At 31.2% G+C, this 25,999-nt stretch overlaps 5 protein-coding genes across 5 annotated transcripts; 3 read left to right on the forward strand and 2 right to left on the reverse strand.

The window, feature by feature from the left end:
- Positions 1 to 928: 928 nt before the first annotated feature.
- LOC113846821 (nodulin-26-like) lies at positions 929 to 3,306 on the forward strand. The gene is made up of 5 exons (XM_027475494.1): positions 929 to 1,262; positions 1,431 to 1,655; positions 2,128 to 2,325; positions 2,700 to 2,761; positions 2,928 to 3,306. Exons 1-5 carry the CDS (start codon positions 1,146 to 1,148, stop codon positions 3,148 to 3,150), a joined length of 825 nt encoding a protein of 274 aa, XP_027331295.1. The 5' UTR covers positions 929 to 1,145; the 3' UTR covers positions 3,151 to 3,306.
- Positions 3,307 to 7,325: 4,019 nt separating this feature from the next.
- LOC113852772 (seipin-2) lies at positions 7,326 to 9,999 on the reverse strand. Its single transcript, XM_027483142.1, has 2 exons — positions 8,934 to 9,999; positions 7,326 to 7,890 (listed from the first exon to the last, which is right to left on the reverse strand). Exons 1-2 carry the CDS (start codon positions 9,993 to 9,995, stop codon positions 7,405 to 7,407), a joined length of 1,548 nt encoding a protein of 515 aa, XP_027338943.1. The 5' UTR covers positions 9,996 to 9,999; the 3' UTR covers positions 7,326 to 7,404.
- A 3,189-nt stretch (positions 10,000 to 13,188) lies between these two features.
- Positions 13,189 to 14,641, forward strand: LOC113852117 (ankyrin repeat-containing protein At5g02620-like). The gene is made up of 2 exons (XM_027482368.1): positions 13,189 to 13,738; positions 14,484 to 14,641. The coding sequence occupies exons 1-2, from the start codon at positions 13,189 to 13,191 to the stop codon at positions 14,639 to 14,641; spliced, it is 708 nt and encodes a 235-aa protein (XP_027338169.1).
- Positions 14,642 to 17,946: 3,305 nt separating this feature from the next.
- On the forward strand, positions 17,947 to 20,019 carry LOC113852118 (ankyrin repeat-containing protein ITN1-like). The gene is made up of 3 exons (XM_027482369.1): positions 17,947 to 18,142; positions 18,273 to 18,613; positions 19,313 to 20,019. The coding sequence occupies exons 1-3, from the start codon at positions 17,947 to 17,949 to the stop codon at positions 19,922 to 19,924; spliced, it is 1,149 nt and encodes a 382-aa protein (XP_027338170.1). The 3' UTR covers positions 19,925 to 20,019.
- A 222-nt stretch (positions 20,020 to 20,241) lies between these two features.
- LOC113863714 (26S proteasome non-ATPase regulatory subunit 14 homolog) lies at positions 20,242 to 25,508 on the reverse strand. The gene is made up of 6 exons (XM_027497394.1): positions 25,193 to 25,508; positions 24,917 to 25,094; positions 24,759 to 24,840; positions 21,076 to 21,252; positions 20,790 to 20,957; positions 20,242 to 20,615 (listed from the first exon to the last, which is right to left on the reverse strand). Exons 1-6 carry the CDS (start codon positions 25,323 to 25,325, stop codon positions 20,424 to 20,426), a joined length of 930 nt encoding a protein of 309 aa, XP_027353195.1. The 5' UTR covers positions 25,326 to 25,508; the 3' UTR covers positions 20,242 to 20,423.
- Positions 25,509 to 25,999: the final 491 nt, after the last annotated feature.

Here is a 25,999-nt window from a genome sequence, read left to right on the forward strand (position 1 = left end):
ATAAAATAGATAAAATTTCAAATAATAATATGTTTTAGTCAAGATACAATAAAATTATACATTAATCAAAGATTTCTTAATTCTCGTGTACAACCTTAAACAACAAAATAGATGAATTGAAAGAAGTAATTAAATTATAAATATGATGCAATAATGATTATTTAATAATTCTCAATAAAAAAAATGATTCAATACTTTATTTATAAAATATTTTTATTTTGTTAATGTTTATGTTCCTTTGTCGATACAATTAAGCCGGTCATTAGCGTATTGGCTTAACTCTTATTTTTGCTGACGTGGCATTTTGTCACGACGGGTCAAATTTAAGAACGACAAATTCCAAAGCAAAGATTCAAAACATGTTGCATAATTGTATCAGATAACAAAGAAAATGTATCTTTTAGGTTTATAAGAGCAATGCGTAAAGGAAAAATCAAAACAACAGAAAGAAAATAGGAGTTCAAATTTTCGGTTTCTTGCATGTACTAAAATTAGGGTTATATTCACGTGATCTTATCCACTTTTACCACGAAACAAAACGATTCAAAGGGTGGATAGTTTGTCTTGTTTTCGAACTTTGCTTCCCCAAATCCTTTTTACAATTAAAACAGTAGACAAAATAGGAGTTAAAATTGACCCCAAAAATAAGCCAAAATCTAGTCCAAAATTAATGTAAAGTGAAATTCATGCTCCCTCCGCATTTATGGGGAGTAGTTGCTTAGTTGGATAAGCTTTCAATGCTTTATTCATTTCACAATTCATAAGCCACCCATACTGTTTCACTTTCCATCGATATATCCTATGTAAGATAATGATTTTTATCTAAAAATTCGATTAAAGTGGAACATAAAATAAGAAATTTAAAAGGGGTATGTACGCAAAAAATATGTTGACACATTAAAAGTGGTTGTTTGGTCCAAATCTCCTTTCCCATCTGTGGAAATTAAAATTGATAAAAGTCCAATCTCTGAATCTCTCTCTCTCTCTCTCTCTCTCTCTCTCTGCTCCCTTACTAGGACTTTAGGGTGCCTATAAATTGGAGCTGCTGGCTCGGTTCTCCAACACTTGTTGTAGGAGACAAAGCTTGCATAGCATTCTTTAACAAAGCAGGGCACTCTTAGTTGTATCCTAATTCTGTGTCGGTGATGGCTGATAATTCAGCAAGCAATGGAAGCCACGAGGTGGTTTTACATGTAAACGGCGCCTCCAAAAAGCGTGAAGACTCATCAAGCATTCAGGTCTATGCGCCTTTTTTGCAGAAGGTGTCTCTCCTAATCTTTTCTTTTCTTTACCCACAACCCATTAGAAAAAATTATGTTATGGATTTCAAGAAATCAGTTGTTCTTTATGATAAAATTTCAAAAAAAATTTATTGTTGTCTTAGTTATTCTAAGGAATAAATAATTCAATCAGTTGTGTGATGAATGTAGTTGGTGGCAGAGGTGGTGGGGACGTACTTCTTGATATTTGCTGGGTGTGGTTCGGTGGTAGTGAACCTTGACAAGGACAAGGAGGTGACACATCCTGGGATTTCCATTGTTTGGGGACTCACTGTTATGGTATTGGCATATTCTCTTGGTCACATCTCTGGTGCTCATTTCAACCCTGCCGTTACCATTGCTCATGCTACCACCAGAAGGTTTCCCTTGAAGCAGGTGAGTTAACAATTACACCCTTTTTTCCTTTTTCAATTTGGTTATAATTGGTTGAGCAATTATACAATACAGGGAAAGTATTTGAATTTTAATGCAAACACCTTGAGATAAGATGAGAGGAGAGACACGAGTCATAAATATGATGGATAATAATGTAATGTGAGTAAGAGAGTGCGGTGGAATATATAAATTTAAATTGATAGAGAATATGGTTATTTGGTCAAATTCCAAATATACTACTATTTTGTCATTTTCCTTTGATACAAGATAGGTACCTTTTTTGGACCTAATTCAAAGCCAACTTTGGTTGAAATGAAATACCTCTTTGCAAGTCGTTGCGTCTTTCGTTGGGCACTTTCTCTTTAGTTTCCTAGTCGTTTAAGCTTGGTTAACCCTAGTTCATATCCAAACAAAACACATAATAGTCTCAATTTGTTCTAAATTGCTGAATTTTTCTTCATTTATGTTGCAGGTACCGGCTTATGTTGTAGCTCAGATTATTGGATCAACCCTTGCTAGTGGAACTCTCAGACTTTTATTCAATGGGAAGAATGACCATTTTTCGGGAACACTACCGGCTGGTTCTAATCTTCAAGCTTTTGTGGTTGAATTCATAATCACTTTCTACCTCATGTTCGTCATTTCTGGAGTAGCCACTGATAACCGAGCGGTAATCCTTATTTTCAAAAAATTATTGCTAATTTGGTGATGGTTTGGGTCTTAATTTCAGTTAAACATTTTGACTAAGATATGTTTATCAAATAACAAATGTCTTTGGCCTTTTCGACATAAAAAAATAGTCAATTAAATTGACTGACTCAATTCAAAATAGACACAGTTGTAATGTTGAAATCAATTGAGATTGTATAAGTTACTCTACATAGATAAATAATCTCATCTTAAGTATTCCTTTAGAATAAATGCTAGAAGTTTACATCACAAGACGAAGACACATGCCATGCATATCAACATCTATATTTGAATATTCTTCAACCCCCATTTCATAGCTTTTGTTTATTCATCTTTTATTGTCAAATTCTGCAGATTGGTGAGTTGGCAGGGCTTGCTGTAGGGTCTACCGTACTACTAAATGTGATGTTTGCCGGGTATTAACCTATCTCAAAACCTAATTAACCGAATATACCTTTACATTTCAGCCTTTAATATATATTATTAAATTATTCAACAAAATTAAGATGTTACACCCTTTTGGAAACATGGTAAAATTCAGTTAGAACTAATTTGTGCATGAAATTATACATTTATTGATAGGCCAATCACTGGAGCTTCAATGAACCCAGCAAGAAGCTTGGGGCCTGCTATTGTGCACCATAAGTACAGTGGAATATGGATATATTTGCTGTCACCAACTCTAGGAGCTGTAGCGGGTACATGGACCTACAATTTCATTAGGTACACAAATAAGCCTGTGCGTGAGATCACCATGAGTGCCTCTTTCCTCAAAGGAGCAGAACGTGGAAATGGAGCTCAGTGATTTAACACCAAATGCAATAATGTTCTTTTTTCTTCCTTTTTCTTATTTTTGAAGAGCACCATATGCATTGGGGTTAATGTAAGGAAGATTCTCTTATTTAGAGTGCCAAATAACCCTGTAATGTACAGCTAGAGGAAATGAAAAACACAGTTTCTCCATATCCATGCATCATTTACGTGTTTTTTTTTTAAATTACATGAAGTTGTTACATGCAAATTTGAATTTACGCCTTAATAAACCACACCTCTTCAATTTCTTATCATAATATTGCCAAATCACGAAAGTAAGGGACTAAACTGAATTATATTTATACCCATAAATTAAATGCAGGTAAATGTTAATGTACCTTAAAAGCCTACGTGGCCTGAATGAAAATACAATTCACAGACACATGCTCAGGACTCGTTTGGTGTCTAGAGCAATAGGTGTGGCGTGGAATTTTGGCAATAAACTATTTAACATTATCAGATAGAATAAAAATGAAAATAATAATACTTTGCAAAAACAAATTACTATTTTTATATTCATTCAACTAACTTTGTTTTGTTATAGCTTACAATATTCTGTAGAGAACTAAAAATTTCCTAAGGCCTAAAAAAACTTATACCGTCAATCTATATTCAATAACAAGAAATAAGTCTCTACCCAAGATTAATAAATTTATTAATAATAATATGTATCCAGTAATTAGGGACAGATTTAGTTAGGAGGGGTCTTGCGAGAGCCTTAGATCCTCACAATGCTATAAACTTAATTTTTATGTGTCATTATTTTTATCTGTATAGTTGATTCATTTAAATAAAATATTAATAGACAATTTACTTTTAGTTGAATTTTAATATATTGTATAATATAAAAAGTCTTTTTTAACCATATATTAACTTATATAATATAAGATCCAACAATTTCATCTTCTTCAATTCGTAGAGAAAATTCAATTTATGACCCATGTTTTCTGGAAAAAAAAAAACCAACAACAACATCGCAATTCTAGAGATCAATGTACCAAATGGGACCTTGACCAGTATCACTTCATTATCTCTTTCTTCAAAGGCGGTACCAATCAGATTTTGATATCGACGGAAGAGTCAGAAGTGGTGGGATTCAGGTGACAATTGTTAATCCAAGAATAGATACTTCTCGGTGTTAAGACCAACATAAATTTAATCAAGTTAAATCCTAACTTACTCAATTAATTAAAGTTATTTATCATTTTTTTATGTGTAAGAAGGATTTGATTAAGAGTTTAATTTTGATATTATCTATGTATAAAAACATTTATATTAACAGTATATTAAAAAATTATGTTTTTATTTCATTATTTGATTAATAAATTTATTGTACGTTAATTATTTATATTCAATTAATATTTAAAAATCAATAATATTAAACAGCTGCCTTTATAAAATAAGATTGATAAAATATAAATTCTTGTATATATTTTATATGTTGACCTGAAGTTGTATCTTGTTAATTTAAGTGTTAATGCTTTGACATCAAAATAATAATTTACAGAAATATACATAAATGATACAGGAAACTGCTAGGAAATGAAATATAAAAAATTTAAGCTAGTTTTTATTTGGAGAGATATAGATTTAGCATGTAATTAGTAATTGAGAATTACATGCATGTAGCGAACTATCTACGACATGAAGATTATAGGCATCATATCATATATTTGTAAATGTTGAACCAAAAAAAAGATTGTTAAATGTGAAGCCTTCAAGGGAAACATGGGATGAAATATTTTGGCCACGAATTTGATGATAAAAAGTGAAAATGATAGCGATAAGTTTATCCACAAAATTGCAGTGACTCATCAAGAGAGGATAAGATCATATACGGCTGAATTGTTCACATAGCTTGCGTAAAAAATTATCACAATCACATGAATGAAATGCACTAATACACTGATTCTGTTGGTGTGTGCATGCTTTGTTTATTTAGAACCCGACTTTGTTTATGTCATGAAATTTTGAAGACAATACCCTTTTTTGTTAGTGCCCAATTGCCACTTTATTTATTTATTTTTTGCATTTGTATGTCCGCAATTGCAATTAAAGGGTTAAAAAGAAAAATAAGAGCTTAAATTTAAATTTTTCTTAATTGATTTTTTTAATAGTTGCTTTTTTACTACAAATATTACTTTATCTAAGATTCATTTAAATTGATTATATTTAGTTAATATGTTATGGTTTTACTTTTAATTTTATATTATTTACCTATATTTATATGAGTTCAATTATGCTTTATGTCATATAATATTGTGACAGGTTCCAAGTTATCTGTACTATTTTGTCAAATTGAAGACCAACAAAAAATTGAAGAATATTTTTTCATGTTTTTATATTATTTTGTATTTGCACTGCATTTCTTATTTGTCTATCATAAAAAAAATTAAAAAATAAATCACATAAATATGCTCTCCCATTTTATGAAGTGTGGTTTGCCTATGATGTATGAATGTATTTTTTTTTTTTTCATTTAGTATAAATGAATTATTTCATTCAAAGATGTGCATATTTGGTCTTGGCTCTAACTTTAGCTTAATAATAATAATAATTTTGGGCCTACAAAGGCATGATCTCGTGGGTTTTTGTCCTATGGAATTTGATGGTCTTAACCTACCTAGATTTGAGTTGAGGATTGTTTGAATGAGGTGAAATAAAAAGGTAGGAAGGAATTGGAATGGAGGAGGAGGAGGGGAGTTTATTTTTCTGAGTCCCACCACAATCTCTCCCTCTTCCTACCCCTTATGCTGCAGAAAGACGACTGACAGAGATTATTTTAAAATTTTTGTTTTTTATTTTTAAAAATTAATTTTATCAAGAAAAAATTAAAATAAAAAATAAATGTTTAACTTAAATTTAATTTTTATAAATATTTTTAATATAACTCAATTATTTGCTATTTTTTCTCTTATTTCAATTCATCCGAACATTAAATATTTTTTACTTTATTTCTTAACATCTTATTTCTTTTCTCAGTTTTACCTCGCATCCAAACAAAGCTTTAGAGTTGAATTAGTTAAGTTCTTTTGCTAGCACTCTTTGTTTTAAAAAAATTATTTTAAAATGTATCATTAAAAGAATAAAAAAGTAGAAAGCCCATAGTCACTTTGACCATGTCCTAAACTTATATCACAATCGCTAATAGTATATATGTATTTATTTTAAATAAAATAATGTTTAACTTTGATGTACTATTAGTGTTGGGATTTTTACACTACATGAGTGTTACTAGTAATGTGTAAAATAAAGTTTAATTTTGCTGTATTGTCAATGTTAAACTTTTTATATGGTCAGTGTTATTAATAATGTGCATATATTTATTTAAAATAAATACATACAAATTATTGCAATTATATGTTTATTTTAAATTAAAATATAAAAGTCGTATGACATATACAACTTACTAATTTATTAAAAAAAGAAATATAACTTATACTAATTACGTAAATAATTTAAAATTTACATCAAACACGTAATTTTAATTTCACATTATACTAGTTAAGTAAAATAAGCCTTCTATTTAACTAACTAAACATGCTTTCACTCAACCCTCTAAAATATTCATATACAATTATTCATTCCATAGTTATGACTCGTGTAATTCGCTGAAAATCGGAGCTCAGAGTGTCAAAATTGGCAAGAAACATATCCAACGTCCTGAACAAGTTGCTTGCAAAAATGTATAGAGAACCCATTAAGTTCATAGTACATTAGTTTATTTTGTTCCGGATATAATCTGTTATTAAAAAAATATATAAAATAACTCAAAAGCAATCATGCATCCCGTATTGGATTTGAGTATTGTAAATAAATAAATAAATAAAATCACACAGCCCCACTCTAAATTAGTCGAGATAGAAAATAGCCTTCGGATAACTGAAATTAATAAAAAAAATTATATCATGGACCTTAAGGGGTAAATTGTATATTCATTTGAACATAGTATATAAATTTTAAGTTATCCATACGGCTCAATGCAATCAGGAGTGAACAGATACAGGAATAGACCAACAACGAGTCCTCTATTAATCAGTGTCACACATCCTAGAGGTTAGCTAAAATTACATTATACATATGTGCTATTAAACGTGTACAAAGGAAATACAACAGGAAAAAACAAAAAAGGAAATAGATGTTAGGATGCCTCGACATAGATTACATGTCAGACCAAGCTAGGTTAAACTGTCATACAAAAACCTTAACTTCCATGACTGTAGCGATGCCTGGAAAAGTAGTAGTCTCAACTTCGTGCCTGATGACTGTTCAAGGTTGCATGACGACGTGCAGAAGTCACCCTTTGCCTTGTTTTCGGAATTATTATAGGTCTACAAAACAGTAGAGCAAAAAGTAACTCCGTGAAGAATGCCACCATAGTGATCCATATAAATATGCTCATCTTCCAAAGCCAAATAATCCTCTTGAAAAAGGGAAGTTCGGATTCAACAATCAGAGATGCATCATATATTTCAGGAATGCCAGCGCTAGGTTGATATTCTGCTCGTTGCTCAAGTGTCACTTTCAAGCACGAAGTAGGTATATTCCCTTCAACAAAACCTCTCATCTTGACATTCAGAGTCTGGGTTTCGGATATATAGCCAGTAACAAGAGGAGCAATCTTGAGGAAAGTCATGACTAAGCGGATAGGCTCACTTCTGAATCTTAACATACAAGGTTGACTTGAGCTTGCAATAGTTTTACCATTAGACAACAGAAAATCGACCCTGGTCTATAAAAGAACAGAAGTCAAAGAAGAAACTCAAAAGCAAGTAACAGGAAACAATAAACTGTAATCACCATCAGCAGTTCTACTTCTCTAAGTATGATACAAATTACAAAGCAATGACATTTTACAGCATGCACTAAGATGCATGAAGAAATCATATTCAATAGGCTATCAAACAAGTACAATTAAGTCCCTTCTTGGACTAGGAGTATTTTAGAACACCTGCACCATACAGATGATAACCATAGCGAAAACAGACATAACATGCCAACGAACTACTTCACCTAAAAGTTTGAGCTATTATGCAAAGGCCTAATAAATGTTTTTGAGTCTCTAGCAGAGTTTCTTCAGATCACTGAGTTGCCTCAAAACCCTTAAATTAAGTTTCCACACAGAACCCACCTTCAAAAGTCAAAAGTAGTTGCCACGGTTAGCTAATTAATTCCCCATCAGAGGTCCCTATTTTAGCATTGTAACGTACAATGTCTCATTAGAAGATGAACATCCTTCCTTGTAGCCATATTATAAACAAATTCATTCAACTAAATGACAAAATTTATCACTGAATAACCAATTCATAGAGCCAAAACAAAAATGTTTTAAACACAACTTTTAGTCTAGAATCACAGATATTCTCCATATAAAGTAATCCCGTTTGAATTGAGAACATTCACAGAATTTTTTAAGTAGAATTTTCTTCTTCATACACAAGGTTTGAACTTGAAATCTTGTTTAAGTAGAATTTTTTAAAAACAATTTATGTCAAATTCTCCCTATTTTTCCTTTTAATCTAAATATGACTTCAAGTAGAATGACATCAAAAACATACAACTCCTGTATAGTTTCATATGTCTAGTATCAACGGCAATCAGTTGACAAGAAGTACCACTAGAAACCAGTTTGGACTTACCCCCTATGAATTGAAATTCAGAGAAGATGTCGAACAAGTAAAACTACACAAGAAGAGAGTAAAAGAAGTTTTGCAGAGAAGTTGATGGCAAGCCAAATTATGTTTACATTGCAATAAATCAGACAGAGAAAGGCACCTGAAAGACCCCAAGGTTTCTGTTGTATCCCGACTCGGGCACTCTCAATGAAAGAGTGACTTGCACCTTGTGCTTAGAAGGAATAACCCGTTCACCCACCCACTTCCTAACATCAACATTGTTCTCAGAAGAACCTTTTCCACCAACAACACCAGCACATGATATTATTGGCACATATGCCACGGGACTTTGCTTGGTGTAATCAAAATTCAAAACTTCCCTTATCTGAATTGGCTTCTCCACCAAACACTTCATCAAAAACCCACTAAACACAAACGATGAAACTAACAAACCAAACAGAACACAACAAACATAGATTGACCACAAGAAACCCCATCCACAACGAAATGCCACGCTCCAAATTGTCTCATCCTCTTTGAACCATCTCTGAACATATGGTCTAATGCACCCAAACACAAAACTCCACACTCTGCTCAAAATCCCTATCAAGAAATTCTTGCCCCTCCTTGTTGTCCCCAAAGGATCTATGAAAAACATGCACAAATGAAACATGGTAAACAACGGACAAGTCACGAACATGAATATTAACTTGATTTGAAACCCTAGTGCCTTAATCACCATCCCCGCTATGAATTCAAGAAAATTCGGAGACGAATCACCGAGTCGCGGCGCCGAGTCAGCAGAATCGCAAGCTGCATCATCATTCCCTGCTGTAGTTACGGTGGATTCGTCATTGTTTTTTTCTGACGAAGCGCTAACTCGTTGCGCTTCATCCGAATCGTGTTTCTCAATCGAATACTCATCTTGCTTGAGATTTCTATGCTTTGGTTCGTGTTGAAAGCTCTTTCTCGCGCCATGGATCAAATCGCTCTCGATACTCGATTCCGACGATTGCTTAACCGGAAAACCGTGACGAACTCGCCGTCGCCGGATTGTGGCCGCCGGAGAGTATGATTTAGGTTCGGGTGAAGGGGGCAGAGGATCCGAAAGCGTGGAAGCGGAATCAGAAGGTTCGGGCGAGTCCTCAACGGCGCAGGGGTGAATTGCGTCGATGAAAACGTCGTCGTCTTGATGTTCTTCAACTGAATTTGGCGGGTCCATTCGGATTCTGAGCTTCGATTATGTTGGAACTTGGTCTAGAGAATTGCTATTTGTAGAATAATTTTGTTGTACATTTTTTTTTATAAAATAGAAAAAGATAAAATGAGAAGAGAGAGAAAGAGGTAATTCTAATTTTAAAAAAATAGAAAAACATTATTTTTAATTTCTTAAACAATTTCCCTCCTTCTGCATCACATTTTAATAATATATCTAGGTAGATTCGGAAAATAATGTCAGAATAAATATTGACTTCTTTATATTTTTAATTTCGTTATTTTAATGTATGTCTAATTTATTCATTTTAATTCTTTGTAATTAAATTTTACATTTTTTAAGTATTAAAAATAAGTTTTAATTTTATATTTTGTCAATATTTACACCATTTATAAAGGTGCACTTACAGCACAAATTCAAATTATGCATAGTTAAAAAAAAGTACTGTTGCTGCTGTCAAATATAAAGTATCCATCTTTTATATTTTCAAACTATTTATAAATATCAGCATTTTATATTTTTACTACACTAATAACACTCTTTTTATTTCATTCTATTTTTTTATAAAAAAATATTATTTGGAATGGGGAATTAATGCCAACTCTACTTTACCTGTCCGTATGAGAATGAACTGCTACTGTATTCTCAAACATAGATGACATATTTTTCCTGCAATAACATTTGAAGCTAGGTAGCAAAACTGAGAGACATCACGCAAATTAGTGTATGCTGATCACCTGAGTTTTGTTAATTTCTTGACCTTTCAGTTCGGTCGTCCAAAGAAGATCTCTCTTCAAAATTCATATATAGTTTTAGGAGAATTAGGAAACATGTATTGTTATAAATTAGCCTCATAATTTGCCTCTAATCAGTTATCTAGATATAGAAAGGTCTAAATTGACCATTATACAGCACAAAATCTCTAAAGCATGTTTGATTTCTATTTTAAAAATAATTTGTATTATATTTTATTTTTAAAAATAGAAAACTGTTTTAAGAAATAGAAATCAAACATACTATTAATAATCATTCCTGGAGTTTAAAAGATGTTGGAGGATGTCAAATTTAAGAAACATTGTGCATTGTTTGCATTTTCAACTAGAATTTTATATATTTTTTATAATTAAATTATTTTAGGAAAAATACAATAATTTTTTAAATCATTTTAAACAAATGGGAAACAATGAGGGACAAACGTGAAACTAATATTAATTTTTTTCTGATAATGAATGTTATGCATCGTTTTCTTTTAGATATCATCGTTTTCAATATAGATTTATTACTAAGAACTAAATTGAGTCGCTACATAGTTTGACATATGACTTGATTAGGAAATAGGAATCATATTTATAAACCCGTAAATAGATGATAATATAAGACATACATTAACATTTTGAAAAAAGTCATCATTTGTTAAACAAATATTAAATATTAAAATTGACTTCATTGATATAATTTTTATCGAATAAAAATACATTATTATTATTAGAATAAATTTTAAAATTTTATGTTAACATTGTGATGCATGATACTAATAGTTGATGCATTAATATAATGTATAAATATTTTATATTCATAAAATTATTTATTTGTTTAATATAATATATTGTTAATATAAACTTAACGTCTGTTCTGGTAATTTATTTTTTGTTAAAATATATCAATGAAAGTTAATTTAATGTTAAATAATTAATTAATAAGTAATTTTTTTTGTTCAGAGATATTTTTAATATGTTGATAAAGATATAAGATTAAGCACGGGAAATAACACAACAAAAAATGTTAAAAATTAAATCAATTTAATACAAGTATTTCGTAATTTAATGATATGAAAACCAATCTATATAGAAAGCAAAATACACACATGTTGAATATATAAATTCTATTAATCCATAATTGATTATTATAATATTATTATGAAAATTAAGTATATAAATTTTTATATAATTTAAATATTTATAAACATATAATCCAACAATAATTACTAGTAATGTTTTAAATAATATATCTTTTGTTAAACCATAATAAAGTGGTAAAATATCAATTAACAGTTAAATTCTTAATTTATGTACACGTGTGGTGATATCAGTATTTTTTTTTTCTGCTTTTACACGATGTGATTTGTTTTCGCTCTTTTCTTTTAAAAAAAGTTATTATAGGATAAATTTCACTTTGTATCTCTTAACCGTGGAACTTTTTTGCTTATCATTTACTCTTAGAAATCTATGCAATTTCGATATCTCTTTTCACGTTGTGTACGTTATCTGAAAGAAGGCTGAACAAACTCACGCATAAGTGTGGGCGATTGTTTTGTGCTTGACGATGTTATGTTTGTTTCAGCTTTAATTTGATGAAAAGATTGAGCAAAAATAGCTTCAATTATCTTTTCTTTTTTTTACTCAATAAACACTTTTTGTGAAAACATTAAACCTTATTCGACATAAAAAATTATCTAGAGCTTGAATTACATGAGGATTTTTAAATAGACAAAGTCTTAAATTCTTTGTTTTAACACAAACATGCGAGTTTGGGGGAGGGGAAGGGACCGAAGTTATGGGTGCGCGTGTTAACACGTTGAAGATGCCATTAATGACTTTGCTTGGAGGAGCGACTCAGCATCGATACTCACCCAAAGCACCCAATCGTTATTCATATTCCCTCCACAGCATTAAATTTGATAACTTCAGTATTTTAATATAATATTTTTATAAATTTATTAATTTTAAAGGTTTAAATTAAATTTTTAAAAACTTTAAGTTCAACATTAAATTAATTTTGATCACGTGAGATTTTATGACATTAAATTAATTATAATTTATTTTAAAATTATGGACTATTTTTTATATAATACATAACTTCTTCAAATATATATCCCTTATTACTTTATCAAATATGTACTGTTGTGATTTTTAATGGAAACTGAGTGAAGAAAAAAAAAGTTGGAGAATATATGAACAGAGGAAAGTTTAGAGTTAATTGGGCAGAGGCTAGAAGGACATATACTTGTGGGGCTGATTATAAAAGAAAAAAAATGGAGAAAATATTCTTCATTCTTCGTCTGGTCACTTTCTGTTGAAAGAATTACTTAACGAGGAAGCAAGAAAATTGGAGGAAATTAGAAAAAGGTGAAGGAGGGCGCACACATATAATATGTCCAAAACAGGAAACATATGTTAGTTAGGAAAAGGGGAGAATAGTGATGGAGAGTGAAGATGAGAGAGTGATGGAGAGCGAAGATGAGAGTGTGGAGGTAGAAAAAATAAGCAAGCGATTGTTCAAACTTTGCATGAAAGGGAAGTGGGAGAAAACAGTTGAAATGTACAAGAGGGATAAGATGGCTCGCGTGACGAAAATAACGAGGACGGGTGAGACTGCATTGCACATAGCGGTGACGGATGGGCAAGACGACGTCGTTGAAGAACTGGTGAAACTGATTTGTAATTGTGGGGACAAAGAAGGTTTGCGGATTCAGAATGAGAGAGGGAACACTGCGTTGCACTTCGCGGCTTCTATGGGGAGCGTGCAAATTTGTGAGTGCATTGCTTCCTCAGATGCTTCGTTGTTGAGCGTTCGCAACATCGATGGAGAAACCCCTCTCTTTTTGGCTTCTCTTAATGGTAGAAAAGATGCATTCCTTTCGCTTCATTCTATCAGCTACCGCACCAACCCAAATCCCGCCTACGATTCTAATTCTAGAAGAAACGACGGCGAAACCATTCTTCATTCTGCAATTGCTGGAGATTATTTTGGTAACGTTATGTTTTTTATTTTCTTCTCTTTTCTTTTTATTCCATCTACCTTTGCATGCTGAATTTTACAGAATTTTACGTCTGATTTTATTATTCAAAACCAATGTGAGAATAATGGAGCAGGAAAAGTCTTAAATTAAACTAGTTAAACGTGAAGTTTCAGTTTTATAAATTTGAATTTTGTGATATATTCTGCTTATGATGTGTTTGTTTATAACGAAACTTTGCTATAATTTTATAAAATTTGTTGTAGTAAAATTAATTTTTTATTAATATTCTGTCATAATATTAAATGTAAAACGTCAATTTTAAATGATAAATAATACTAATAACACCTAAAAATAATATATATAAGTTATGCATTTTATTTAATTGATTAAAAAAATCTTTAACTTGTTAAATTAAAAATGTGTTTAGATTGAATGAAATTATTTAAGCATAAATTCATTTTAATGCTATTCATGTTCCCTAAAAATACATTACGCGTCGTATGTAGTAACTGTGTAGTGTGTTTTTTTGGTAACGGTGTGTGGTGCATATGTGAACTAAACACCAAATCTTTTGGAAAACTGGACAATGGACAGTGAAATGATATTATAACTAAAAGGAAAAGGCAATTAAGAGTTAGGTTAAAAAAAAATATAAAAAATAAAGAAAAAACAGGTGAAAGAAAGAGTTGGTAATTTAAATGAATTATTGGTTATATGGATGGCATAATTGAGTTGTTTATTGATTGATTTCCCAGATTTGGCATTCCAAATAATTCAGTTAGATGGAGAACTTGTAAACAGAGTAAACGAGAGGGGAGAATCTCCCCTTCATCTTCTGGCAAGTAAGCCTTCCGTTTTCAAGAGTGGTAGCCGCCTTGGACGGTTTGAAGCAATTGTTTATCACGGGAAGTGATAATAATAATAATAATAATAATAATAATAATAATAATAATAATAATACCACTGAAATTCTCAAATTTATTAAGTTTTCCTCAACTCTTTGCTATCATAAAAGAATACGCAAGGGATAACGTAAAATTAAAGACCCAGAAAAGTTTCTTTATAAAAAAAAAAAAAGATGAAAACTTATTTTGGATTTTTTTTTTATAAATCAAATAGTTTTTTTTAAGTCATCACATAGGTATTATAATTCCAAATGTAACGAGTACTTAAAAATATCCACTAATATATTATAAATATAAATTTTTATTCTTGAATAAACATTTTTACGAGTAATTTTTATTTTTATTAAGCTACATGACAATTTTTGTACTGAAAACCTAACTTTATTTTCTATTTATAATGTTTTATTCTTCTCAAGCATTACTACTTAAATTTAGTCTATTTACGTTTAATTTAAATTTAAAAATTACAATTTTATATATCATATCAAATTTTAAAAATTAGATAGATTAAAATTGTAAATTTATTATAATCATAATTAATCTAAATTTAATTTTAAAACTTTGACACATCATATTAATAAAAAAATGTGTCTTGATTTAAATAATTTATTTTTATAACTTTCTCTTCAATTTTAAAAATCTTATTCCTTCAATTTTTTATTTAATAAAATAAACTATTCATTATTAATAATAAAAATATAATATAATTTACAAACTTTTTTTTTTGTTAATATACAGATGAGGTACTATTTAATCTTAAATTAATACAATTTGTTATAATGTTTAGACTTTAGATATAATGTTGAATTTGTTACTCAGGTCAAACTTCCGTTATCACATTGCTCCTTTAATTAGAACTAAGTTTAGAATTAAGATCCATAATATCCTGCTCATGCAGCACTTTATCATTAAATATATAGCATCGCTGTACTTAACCATATAACCCATGTTTTAGATGTAAAAGTTAATGCGTAGACTATTAGTCTAATCAATTATAATATAGTAATATCTTTATTTAATCAATTACTATAATTTAGTGTGTATTTATATAGTTTATTTTGTGTTTAAAGGGATTTCTGTACGTAATAAAAATTTTATTTAATTTTTTTAACAATATTTTTTCTCTAAAAATTAACTGAAAGGACTTGAAATGCAAAATCACCCACTTGCAATTTACCCTGACCTCTCTCTCCACCTCTATATCAAATTTTATACTTGCAATGCAATGTTTTCAAACACAATACTCATTTAGGAACACACATCCATACACATTAGATAAGGAGGAGGCGCCTTTTTTTTTTTTGCTTTTAGTTAATGAAAACAAGATTAGTTTTATTAGATCCTTTCATATTCACTTGAAAAAACTTTACCAGAGTGAATTAATTTGCTCGCAAGCAGAAAAACGAATTAGCTTTTACTGTCAAAATTTAAAGAACGTAGTGATTTTTATATGTAATTCTTTATTATTCAAAATCATAATATATATTATTTATTTGGAAGGTATGATCGTCAAGAAGCTTGAAGTAGCACCCAAACTTCTGCAGCGATGTTCAACAACAAACAAAAGCCAGAATTGTTATCCAGAAAATTACGAGACATGTATGAGGTTTTTGAGAGCGATAAAACAGTCAGCCTTGATTGGTACGTAAAACACACACAGACATATACATATATATAAAAGAACATACAAAACATTTATATTTTGTGGAATAAACCCACGGCATTCTCACTATTATTTTCACATGAATTTTAGATAAAAATATGCTTAATATTAATTTAAAAATACAATTAAACCTAAAATTATGATTCAATCGTATTTTTTGTCTTTCTAATTTAGACTGTGATTTTGATCTCTAAAATTGTTTCAGATTCAACTAAGCATATTTTTAAAATTTAGCAATTTTGATCCTTAATTAATTTTATTCATTATAAGACTCTCAAATTCTATTTGTTTTACTTAAATTATTTACAAATTAAAATTATTAAATTACTTTTTACTCAAATTTCATCAATAAACCATTAACTTTCACCCAACACAAAATAATTTTCAAAAAAAAAACTTAAAAAATTATTTTTATTTTATTAAGTTTTCATCAAATTTCTTGAATCTGAATTTTTTAAATTATTTTATATCTCAATTTCATTATAAACTCTCAAAGATTTAGATAGAAAATAATAATTAGAAGGTTTTAACAAGAAAAAAATAAAAAATTACATTTGCATAATTTTAAAATACAATGCTTAATTAAATAAAAAAATTTGGGAAATTAAAATTACATAGGATCCAAATTAGAGAGATTAAGCCTAAAATTATTGTTCAAAACTTCACCTTATCATTCGATATCATTTAAGAACCACAACTTCCTATTGTAACTGGGATTTGATTCATTTTGCACATACCCAGTGACCAACCCTTTGACACAATTTCTAAATAATAAGATGCAACGAAAAGATCAAACTGGAACTGAAAGAGACCTTGAAGCATCGAAAAAGGTGGCTACAAACGGAGCCAAAAGAAAATATTCAGGTGAGGACTAAAGTTTTAGTACAATTCATATGCGTTATGATTGATTTTGGCACAACCGTAATTGGTATGGAAATCCCAAGGCATTGGGAGGAACTATAGTAGGAAGAAACAAATGATGGTTAAGAGAACATAAGACAATGGATTAGGAATCTCATTACCCTGTCGGGTCATTTGTTTTGGACCAGAAACCAGAGATTGGTCGCATCCGTTATTTCCATCCAATTACAAAAGCTGTGCGGATTTCTTCAAGTTTGTATTTCTGGTAATGTTGGTAATCTTTGGAAGAGGTATGTCTCCATGAACATATTTTATCTTTAGAATCATGTACGTACTTTCATATTTGCCCACTGTGCCTCTCCTATGAGTATGCACATAATTTTTCGAGAGCGAGCTTTTACTACGCTCACAAGAGATTTTACGCATAGACAAACTTTAATTTGACTGCAGGTATTTGTACGAGCATTTAAAAAGAAAAAAATGCTTTTAGTCTTATAAATATATAAAATTTGACCTTGATTATTTTTATTGTTAGGTTTAGTTTTCATAAATTTTATTTTATTTAAATAATTTCTATTATTAAGAAACTAAAACAATAAAACTCTTGACCAAAAAGATTATTTTTTAGTCTAAAATATAAATCTTTTGTTGGGGTCCTTTTTTATTGATAATAATGACATTAATCCAAAATAATGTGGTATTTTTTATTGAATAAAAACTACGAAAGGGTCAAGCAAAATAAAGAAGATACGGCGGAAGAAGGAAAAACACGTCTGGTCTTCTCAAATAATGGATGAACTGCTGAAGCGAGCTTCTATATATGAGTATGATTATGATGGCAACAAACCCCGGCAAAACTTAGTGGATAAAACTTCTGAGACAGGCCCTTATGATTTTGATGAGAGGGGTAATGTTACTCTTGCTGGTATCACCGAAGAGCAGCAACATTCTACCACTTTAGGAAAGCCCAAGCAACAAAAGAATGGTAAAACTTTATTCAGTTCAATGTTTAGATTAGTGGTTCAACTTCAGTTTTTGTTTTTTTTTAGCTATGATGATTAGATTAGCGTTAATTGTTACACTATAGTTGTTATTTGGCTTACTTTTATGTGCAGGAGATGAGAAAGATGGAGGAAGGAAGGTAGAAACACCAATATTAATAGCAGCAAAGAATGGTGTGACAGAAATGGTAGAGAGAATCATGGAATTGTTTCCTGTAGCTGTTCATGACATGGATGCCAATAAGAAAAATATAGTTCTGTTGGCAGTAGAGAACAGGCAAACCTACTTATATGAGTTCTTACTCAAGAGGAAAGGCATGAAGGAAAGTATATTCAGGAAAGTGGATAACGAGGGAAACAGTGCATTGCACTTGGCAGCCAAGCTTGGAGACTATAAACCTTGGCTTATTCCTGGCGAAGCACTGCAGATGCACTGGGAAATCAAGTGGTACTTGGTAAGTTTATATATGATTAAGATAAATTAAATACGCTTGTTTGAATGCTCCATTCTAAAAGCTTTAGAAACAAGTTAAAAGTAAATAAAAATAATAATAACAAAAGACCTGTTTGAAACTTAGTTGTTTTTGTTTCGTAAACTGAAAAGGGGGACAACCATTGTGGCAATCAAGAGGGGAAAAGTGGATAGAAATAGGAAGAAAAATAATGCAGGTGACAGTGAAACATAGTATAGAAAATTGGAGAGGAAGTTAAGATAAATGTTAAACTTAAAACCTACACTCACTAAAACGTTTAAGAAACAAACGGTGTTGTTTAAGTGATTATATAAAAAAAATGTATTAAGAAAGCATTTACAGAAGCTTCTTTAGGTCATAAGATAATAACTTATGACCTGTTTCTAGTTTTTTTAATAATTTTTAAAGATAATCATATTAAAATAATTTTTTTTAATTTATTTAAAAAAGTCTTATAATCAAACTTTAAATAAATTTTATTTAATAAAAAATTATTAAATAAATATATACTTAAGTTGTTTATCTAAACTGATTCTAAATCAATAATTAAAATCAAATGTAGTATTTCATTGGGTTGATAAATTGAAACCAATTATCCCTGTAAAATCATATCCCTTTTTTTTTTTGCTGGGGTCATTGAAACATATTCACTCAGTGACCTCAACTGTTGATGAGATGCAGTTTGTTAAGGAATCAATGCAACCACATTTTTTTCGGCGATACAACAAGGAAAATAAGACACCAAGAGATATCTTCAGCGAATCTCACAAGGACCTTGTCAAAAGCGGTGGGGAATGGTTAAAGAAAACCTCTGAATCATGCTCCTTTGTAGCAGCACTGATTGCCACCGTGGCCTTCTCCACATCCACCACCGTCCCCGGTGGCGTCCAAGAAAGCACGGGCTCCCCAACCCTTGAACAAAGGCCAGAATTCAGAGCCTTTGCCATTGCATCACTCATTGCCCTTTGCTGTTCTGTCACCTCGTTGGTGTTGTTCCTCTCAATACTTACATCTCGGTATCAAGAGCAAGATTTTGGTAAAAATCTTCCTAGGAAACTTATCTTGGCCTTGACATCGTTGTTCATGTCCATTACCTCCATGATGGTTACTTTCTGTGCTGCCCATTTCTTTGTGCTCAAGGATAAACTCAGAACTATTGCATATCCTGTATATGCCGTCACATGCCTGCCAGTGACACTTTTTGCCTTGGCTCAATTTCCGCTATACATTGATCTTATATGGGCTACTTTTAAGAAAGTACCACAACGTGGCTACAAAACCTCTCTAGTTTAGTTGTACGTACGAGTAAAGCAGCATTGTAGTAGAGCTTCAATTACGCTGCATATGTTAGGTTTAATCTTCCTGTAATCTAAACCCACATCTTAGTTTCAAGACCATATTTTCAGCTAGCGTGGCTTAATTTAGACCTTTCATTTGTTAGTAGTTCATAAGGGGCTACGTATCGTGGGTGGATATTTCAGTATATCTTCGTGTAACATTAACTGTTTCTTACGGTATTTTGAAACATAGCTGACATTTTGTTTTGGTCAAGACAATTTTATAAAGATAAAATCCTAGAATACGATAACATTAAAAGATAACCAGTAATATTAAGGAAGACATCGCACAAACTACTGTGTGCTAAGTTTAACTTTCTTGACCTTTTCAGCTCGTCCAAAGAATACATCTGCCTTCAAATATAGTTTTGAGAAGAATTAGGAAACAGCAATTGTAATGAATTAACTTGCCTCCACTTCACGCTAGAGAAACCAGAAGGTCCAATTTGACAACTCTAGAAGACAACAGTGTCAAGCATCATTCCGAGAGTTTGAACAATGTTAGATGACATCAAATTTGAGACATGCTCTTCAAGGTGCTTCTTGGCATCTTGTCTTCCCACATTTGCTATTGCAAGCTTTTCCGGGGGCAGCTCATCTTCCTCTTGAACAGCCTTGTTGTATTTGATAGCTAAGTTCAGCATTTCCTGCAGTATCAAATTAATTGAGATCTATCAGAATCTAATCTACTAAAGATATTGGGCCAATTTTCAAATCTTTAAACCAGTATAAATAAATAAATAAAAATTATAGGCAGCAGCAAGTATATTTGAATAATCTGACCGCACCAATCTACCTTACACTCTGAATCCTCAAATTACCTGTACAGTTTGTTCATTAGTTTTGGAATGTGTATCAAAGTGATGAAGTGTCAAACCATCGGTCCATTTCTTCTTGTGAAGATTAAGCAACATCTTCTCCTCAAGTTCATTCTTCCTGTAATTAATGGCTATGGAATAGTAATGCCGGTTCAACCCATGGATCAATGCCTAAACAGGGCCAGTTAACATAGGTTAAAAGTAGTTAAAATAAAAGTGTAAAATAATGGCTTCAAAATATAAGCAATAGTATAGATATAAAAAAGAAATGGGGCTTTGAGTAACAAACTTGAATGGATGGTTTATTTAGATGCCCCAGATTGGATGTTGTTTGCCTTGGTTCTTGACCAAGCATCATTGTCTGTGGATTGATCAATCGAAAAGCATCAATCACCACTTTTCCTTTAACACTTTGTATTGGATCTACAACCACAGCCACTGCACGTTGATTCAAAGCCTCAAAGCTCTGCATGACATAATATACAAGAGCAAGTTACTCATACAAAATCAGCAGCATATACTAATAAGAACAAAATAATAGTTAATGCCAATAATGAATTGAATTCTAATGCCTAGGCCAGGCTGGAAACTTTTGATTACATAAAATTTCAATTTAAGTTTATGAAATAGGCAATACTTGGCACTTGGTAGTGCATTTCTTGACACTGTTATTGTTTTGCTCCTTCTGATAACATAGAAAGTTGTTGTATTAAAATGAAGAGTTCCCTATTCAGGGAATCGGAGCAAGCTTCCATATTATACTCACAAATATTGATTTTCATGGAACATCATAAACAAATATAGGATTATTATTGTTGGATAACAATCAGGGATATGATTAGATATGCAACTGTAAATTTGGGATTTAATTGATTCTTTTGCAATTATGATTGATTCTGTTGTACTTCACTATGTAATTATAAATAGAACTCGTGATCATATGACACACAAGATTCAGAAATATCCTCTTATTATTATTATTATTAAATGAACCTCACATTTCTTTTTAAGAACAAACAACTAAAATGGCAATATCAACACTGAACATATATCTAGATGACAATTTAGTCCATGTCAAACTGAGTTTGTGATTTAGTCCTCAAATTATACAACTAGTTTTATGTCTATTCTTTCTACTAAGCTAGGACAGGGAATACGTTGGATGCTAAGCATGCAGAATAGGCATCAGCTTTATTGATCACTGTTGAGATTAAGGATAAATTGTGATCATAATATCTATATTACGGCTGTATATTTTGTATTTTAGGAAATTAGCATTGTATGTTGTATCTATCAGACATGCTGTATTTCTCAGATTTGCTGAAATCCTCAATGCACCTACTGCAAACGTTTTGGTCACGGTCAGGACAAATGTTAGTCTCTTATTGGATTTCTAGATAAATAAGTTAATGTGACAAAATCCTTCAATTATGGAAAACAATGAGTTGAGGAGCACTAATCATAATTTGTTATCCAATGACTAGTATAAAGAATTCTAGCAGTTCAAGACATCTGAAGCCTCACCCTCAACTACTAAGGCACATACTAGTAATTCACCAATCTGTATTTCTCAATAATTGTCTGCTGGCCTTGAATTTTGGACTCCAGTGCTTCCAATCATGTAGCTGGTAATCCCCTTGTTTTCTGAAAATTGTCCCAGCCTCAAACTCCTCATCACATTACTCCTGTAGATGGCTCAAAATCCAAAGCCTGGATTGGTCAAGCCACACTTCTTCCATCTTTATCACCTGATTTTGTTCTCTTTGATTCTGATTGTCCTTTTAATTTGACCTCTGTTAATTGTCTCACTCATACTGTTAATTTTTCTACAACCTTCAATTCTGATTCCTTGATTATATAGGACCGAAGTACAGGGCAAATGTTGATACAGGATGAGTCACAGGAACAATTACTGCCTGCCATTCTCAACTTCTGTTGTCTGCAGTGTTATTGAATCTTCAAGTCTTCTCTATTGTTGGTTAGGAAACCATGCCTCAAGAATTTTTTTTTTTAAAAAAAAAGGGTTCCGTATTTGTCTCATTTACACTCATTAGAGTGAGTCACGATCGCATATGTTTTAGGGTATAGGTATTTTGTTAATTTCATCGTCAAGGAAATTCAAAGTCAATTTGGTTTTTCAATTCATATTTCAAACAGTGATAAAACAAAGGAATATTTTTTAGCTCCTTTTAATTCTTTTACAGCAAATAATGGGATGATTTACCAGTCTTATTGTCTTCACACCCCTCAGCTGAATGGTATTGCCAAACATAAACACTACCATATCATTGAAACTGCTCTCGTCTGATCATAAATGTTAATGCTCCTTTAAAATTTTGGAGTGATGTTCTTACTGCAGGTTGTTTGATAAATTGAATGTTGTCCTCTGCCATCAACAATAACGTGCCTCATTCCTTACTTTTTCCAAATGACATGTTGATTCATGTTCCTCCTCAAGTTTTTGAAGGACTTAAACAACATATAGTCCACCATTTTCAAACCCAAGACCTCAGGCAGCTGTAATATTTTCTTGGGATTGAAGTAGCTCAATCAAGGAAAGAGGAGTTGTATCCCAAAGTGAACTTGTTTTGAATATCCTTGAAGAACCTGAAATGCTGGACTGTAAGCCATTTGACACTTCTACCAACCCTGGGAAGCCTTTCCATACTCTAGAAGATATTGCAGGTTAGTTGGGAGGTTGAACTACTTGATAATGACAAGACCAGATATTTCATTTGCTGTATGGTTTCCCGATAGTCAATGGGACGTTTTAGTTAGAATTTTGAGATATATTAAAGGATTCCTTGGAAGAGGCTTAGTTTATACAAATAGAGGTCATTTTGATACTGTTGCATATACAGAACAGATGCAGATTTCCCAATTGATAAACAATTTAATTCAGGGTATTTTGTTCTTATTGGAGGTAATTTGATTTCATGGAGAAGTAAAAAACAGAATGTGGTTTCCAGGTCTAGGCAGAGTATCGAGTTACAGTTCTCACCACATGTGAGCTCATATGGCTGAAACATTTCCAAAAATTCCAGTTTTGTAAAGTTGGCTCTGAGTCATGTTTGTGACAATCAAGCAGCCTTGTACATTGCTTCTAATCTGGGTTTCTATGAGCATACTAAGCATATTGAAATTGACTGTCATTTCATCCAGGAGAAGATTATATCTGAAGAAATAACTACATCCTTTGTGGGTTCTAATGATTAGCTAGTAGACATCCCCACAAAGGCACTTCAAAGAGAAAGGACAGGCTAAATATGTAGCAAGCTGGATGCACATGATCTATATATGCACCAACTTAAAGGGGAGTGTGGAGATTAAGGAGTAATTGTAATCATAATATCTATATTACAGCTGTATATTTTGTATTTTATGAAATTAGGATTGTATCTATCAGATTTGCTGTATCTCTCAGATTTGCTAAAACCTTTCCTTTTTAACTTCGATCCCTCTATCTATTTATATTTGTAACATTCAGTGTTAATAATATATCAAAATATTCTATTCTCTCCTCTGTTCTGCAGTACCACAAACCACCAACCATCAAACTCAAATTAGCAATTTCAATAAGATCAATATTCAATAACTAGTTAATATCAGACATTATATTCTGACGGTTAGAATTTTAAGTTGGATGTTGTATTGTTATCTTTTCTTTTAAATTCAGTCAGAGATCCACAGCCTTTTCCATACGACTCTCCCAAAAGAAGGAGTGAACGAATAATTAAATTAAGAAAGAAATGTTCTACAAAAAGGTTAGGAAACTAGAAGGGAAAACATAAACGGTGCAAAATCCATTCACAACAAGAGATCCATTTAAACCTGTCACTGAAAGTAAAGAATCCAATTCTAATCCAAGGTGTTAAAAATAAGAAAAACCATTAAAATCAATACTAACGAACATCATCAACCACGCAAATACTTTGAAAACAAATAACATTTAAAAAACAAATGAAGTTGAACCTGCTGTGTATTGATGTCAACACCAGACAGCCAACAGCCAAATCCAGGATGTGAATGGTACCAGCCAACAACCATCTCTGGCCTGTAATACAAGTAACAAACATCAATAGTTTCACGAATAAAAGAAAACACAAAAATTTAAAAATAAAATAAAATACCTTCCAGTCTGTTTGAGCATATCAAGCATATTAGTCTGAAAAACATGATCTACTGCTTCAACACTAACACCAGTGCCACTCTGTGGCATTGCAAAGACATCAACGACACGAACGGTGTACTCATCCACGAATTCCCCCAACATCAGACCCATCACCTCCATGGGTACCCCAGCCCTTCCTGTTATGAAGAAAAAAACACGAATTAAAGAAAACCCTAATATGAAATTGAGTACTCATGATTTGATTGTGCTAAAAATGGGAACTTTATAACTTTACCGTGCTTAAGCATCTTAAGAAGAGCGAGGGAAGAGATGTAGACTTGCTCGGAGGAATCAAGAGTTGGAGAATCTGGGGGTGGATGCCCTAGTGCTCCACCTGCACCTGCGAACATTCGCTGAAGCCTTTCCATCTCAAATCTAAATTCAGATTTTGTTAACGATTTGAATTTGATTTTGATTTGGTTTCAGTAAGAATTTGAAGTTGAAGTTGAAGCTGAAGCTGAAGTTGAACCCCACGAACCAAGGAACGAGAACGATTGTTTACTCGATGCTCCACTTCACTTCTTTTATCTCCAGAAAAAGGAAATAAAATAAAATAAAAACCAGAAGTTAGGTTAATCACCTCTTTCGTTCAGAGGCAAGAAATATGTGAAAAAAAAAAAGGAAAATTAAATTTTAAAAAAAGTGAGATTTTTTTTTAAATTTTTAAAGCTAATTATTTTTTTAATTAAATAAAACATATATTATCATCTATAGTTTTTTACTACAAAGAGACCATAGCTGTTTAAATTTTAATAATAACAAAATCAAAGCTTCTTTTTATTTTCATTTTTTAAAATATTAATATGTTTATAGTAAATTTAATTTAATTGTAAATAAAAAATTAAAAGTATATTATATAATTATTGTGAACTGTTTATGCTACGAACTTTTATAATTTAAAAAATTAATTTTCAATTCTTGTTTTGTTTATATTTTATTGTTGGTGAATTAAATTAACTTACTTTTCTTATTAAACTATCATACTAATATAAGATACTACAATTGAAATATGCTAAACTGTAAGCCAATTATACAAATTTGA

This window comes from Abrus precatorius, unplaced genomic scaffold, assembly GCF_003935025.1.
Source record: "Abrus precatorius isolate BTA unplaced genomic scaffold, Abrus_2018 Scaffold10, whole genome shotgun sequence".
Classification (NCBI taxonomy): Eukaryota; Viridiplantae; Streptophyta; class Magnoliopsida; order Fabales; family Fabaceae; genus Abrus; species Abrus precatorius.

Excerpts from the sequence above, each read along its gene's own strand:
- LOC113846821 (XM_027475494.1), top strand. The coding sequence starts at position 1,146 with ATGGCTGATAATTCAGCAAGCAATGGAAGCCACGAGGTGGTTTTACAT. Across the intron at positions 1,656-2,127 it reads GAAGGTTTCCCTTGAAGCAG|GTACCGGCTTATGTTGTAGC; the intron begins GTGAGTTAACAA and ends TTTATGTTGCAG. Across the intron at positions 2,326-2,699 it reads TAGCCACTGATAACCGAGCG|ATTGGTGAGTTGGCAGGGCT; the intron begins GTAATCCTTATT and ends CAAATTCTGCAG.
- LOC113852772 (XM_027483142.1), bottom strand. The coding sequence starts at position 9,995 with ATGGACCCGCCAAATTCAGTTGAAGAACATCAAGACGACGACGTTTTC. Across the intron at positions 7,891-8,933 it reads GAAACCTTGGGGTCTTTCAG|ACCAGGGTCGATTTTCTGTT; the intron begins GTGCCTTTCTCT and ends GTTCTTTTATAG.
- LOC113852117 (XM_027482368.1), top strand. The coding sequence starts at position 13,189 with ATGGAGAGTGAAGATGAGAGAGTGATGGAGAGCGAAGATGAGAGTGTG. Across the intron at positions 13,739-14,483 it reads AATTGCTGGAGATTATTTTG|ATTTGGCATTCCAAATAATT; the intron begins GTAACGTTATGT and ends TTGATTTCCCAG.
- LOC113852118 (XM_027482369.1), top strand. The coding sequence starts at position 17,947 with ATGGATGAACTGCTGAAGCGAGCTTCTATATATGAGTATGATTATGAT. Across the intron at positions 18,143-18,272 it reads GCCCAAGCAACAAAAGAATG|GAGATGAGAAAGATGGAGGA; the intron begins GTAAAACTTTAT and ends TTTTATGTGCAG. Across the intron at positions 18,614-19,312 it reads GGGAAATCAAGTGGTACTTG|TTTGTTAAGGAATCAATGCA; the intron begins GTAAGTTTATAT and ends GATGAGATGCAG.
- LOC113863714 (XM_027497394.1), bottom strand. The coding sequence starts at position 25,325 with ATGGAAAGGCTTCAGCGAATGTTCGCAGGTGCAGGTGGAGCACTAGGG. Across the intron at positions 25,095-25,192 it reads TCTTAAGATGCTTAAGCACG|GAAGGGCTGGGGTACCCATG; the intron begins GTAAAGTTATAA and ends TCTTCATAACAG. Across the intron at positions 24,841-24,916 it reads ATGCTCAAACAGACTGGAAG|GCCAGAGATGGTTGTTGGCT; the intron begins GTATTTTATTTT and ends CTTGTATTACAG.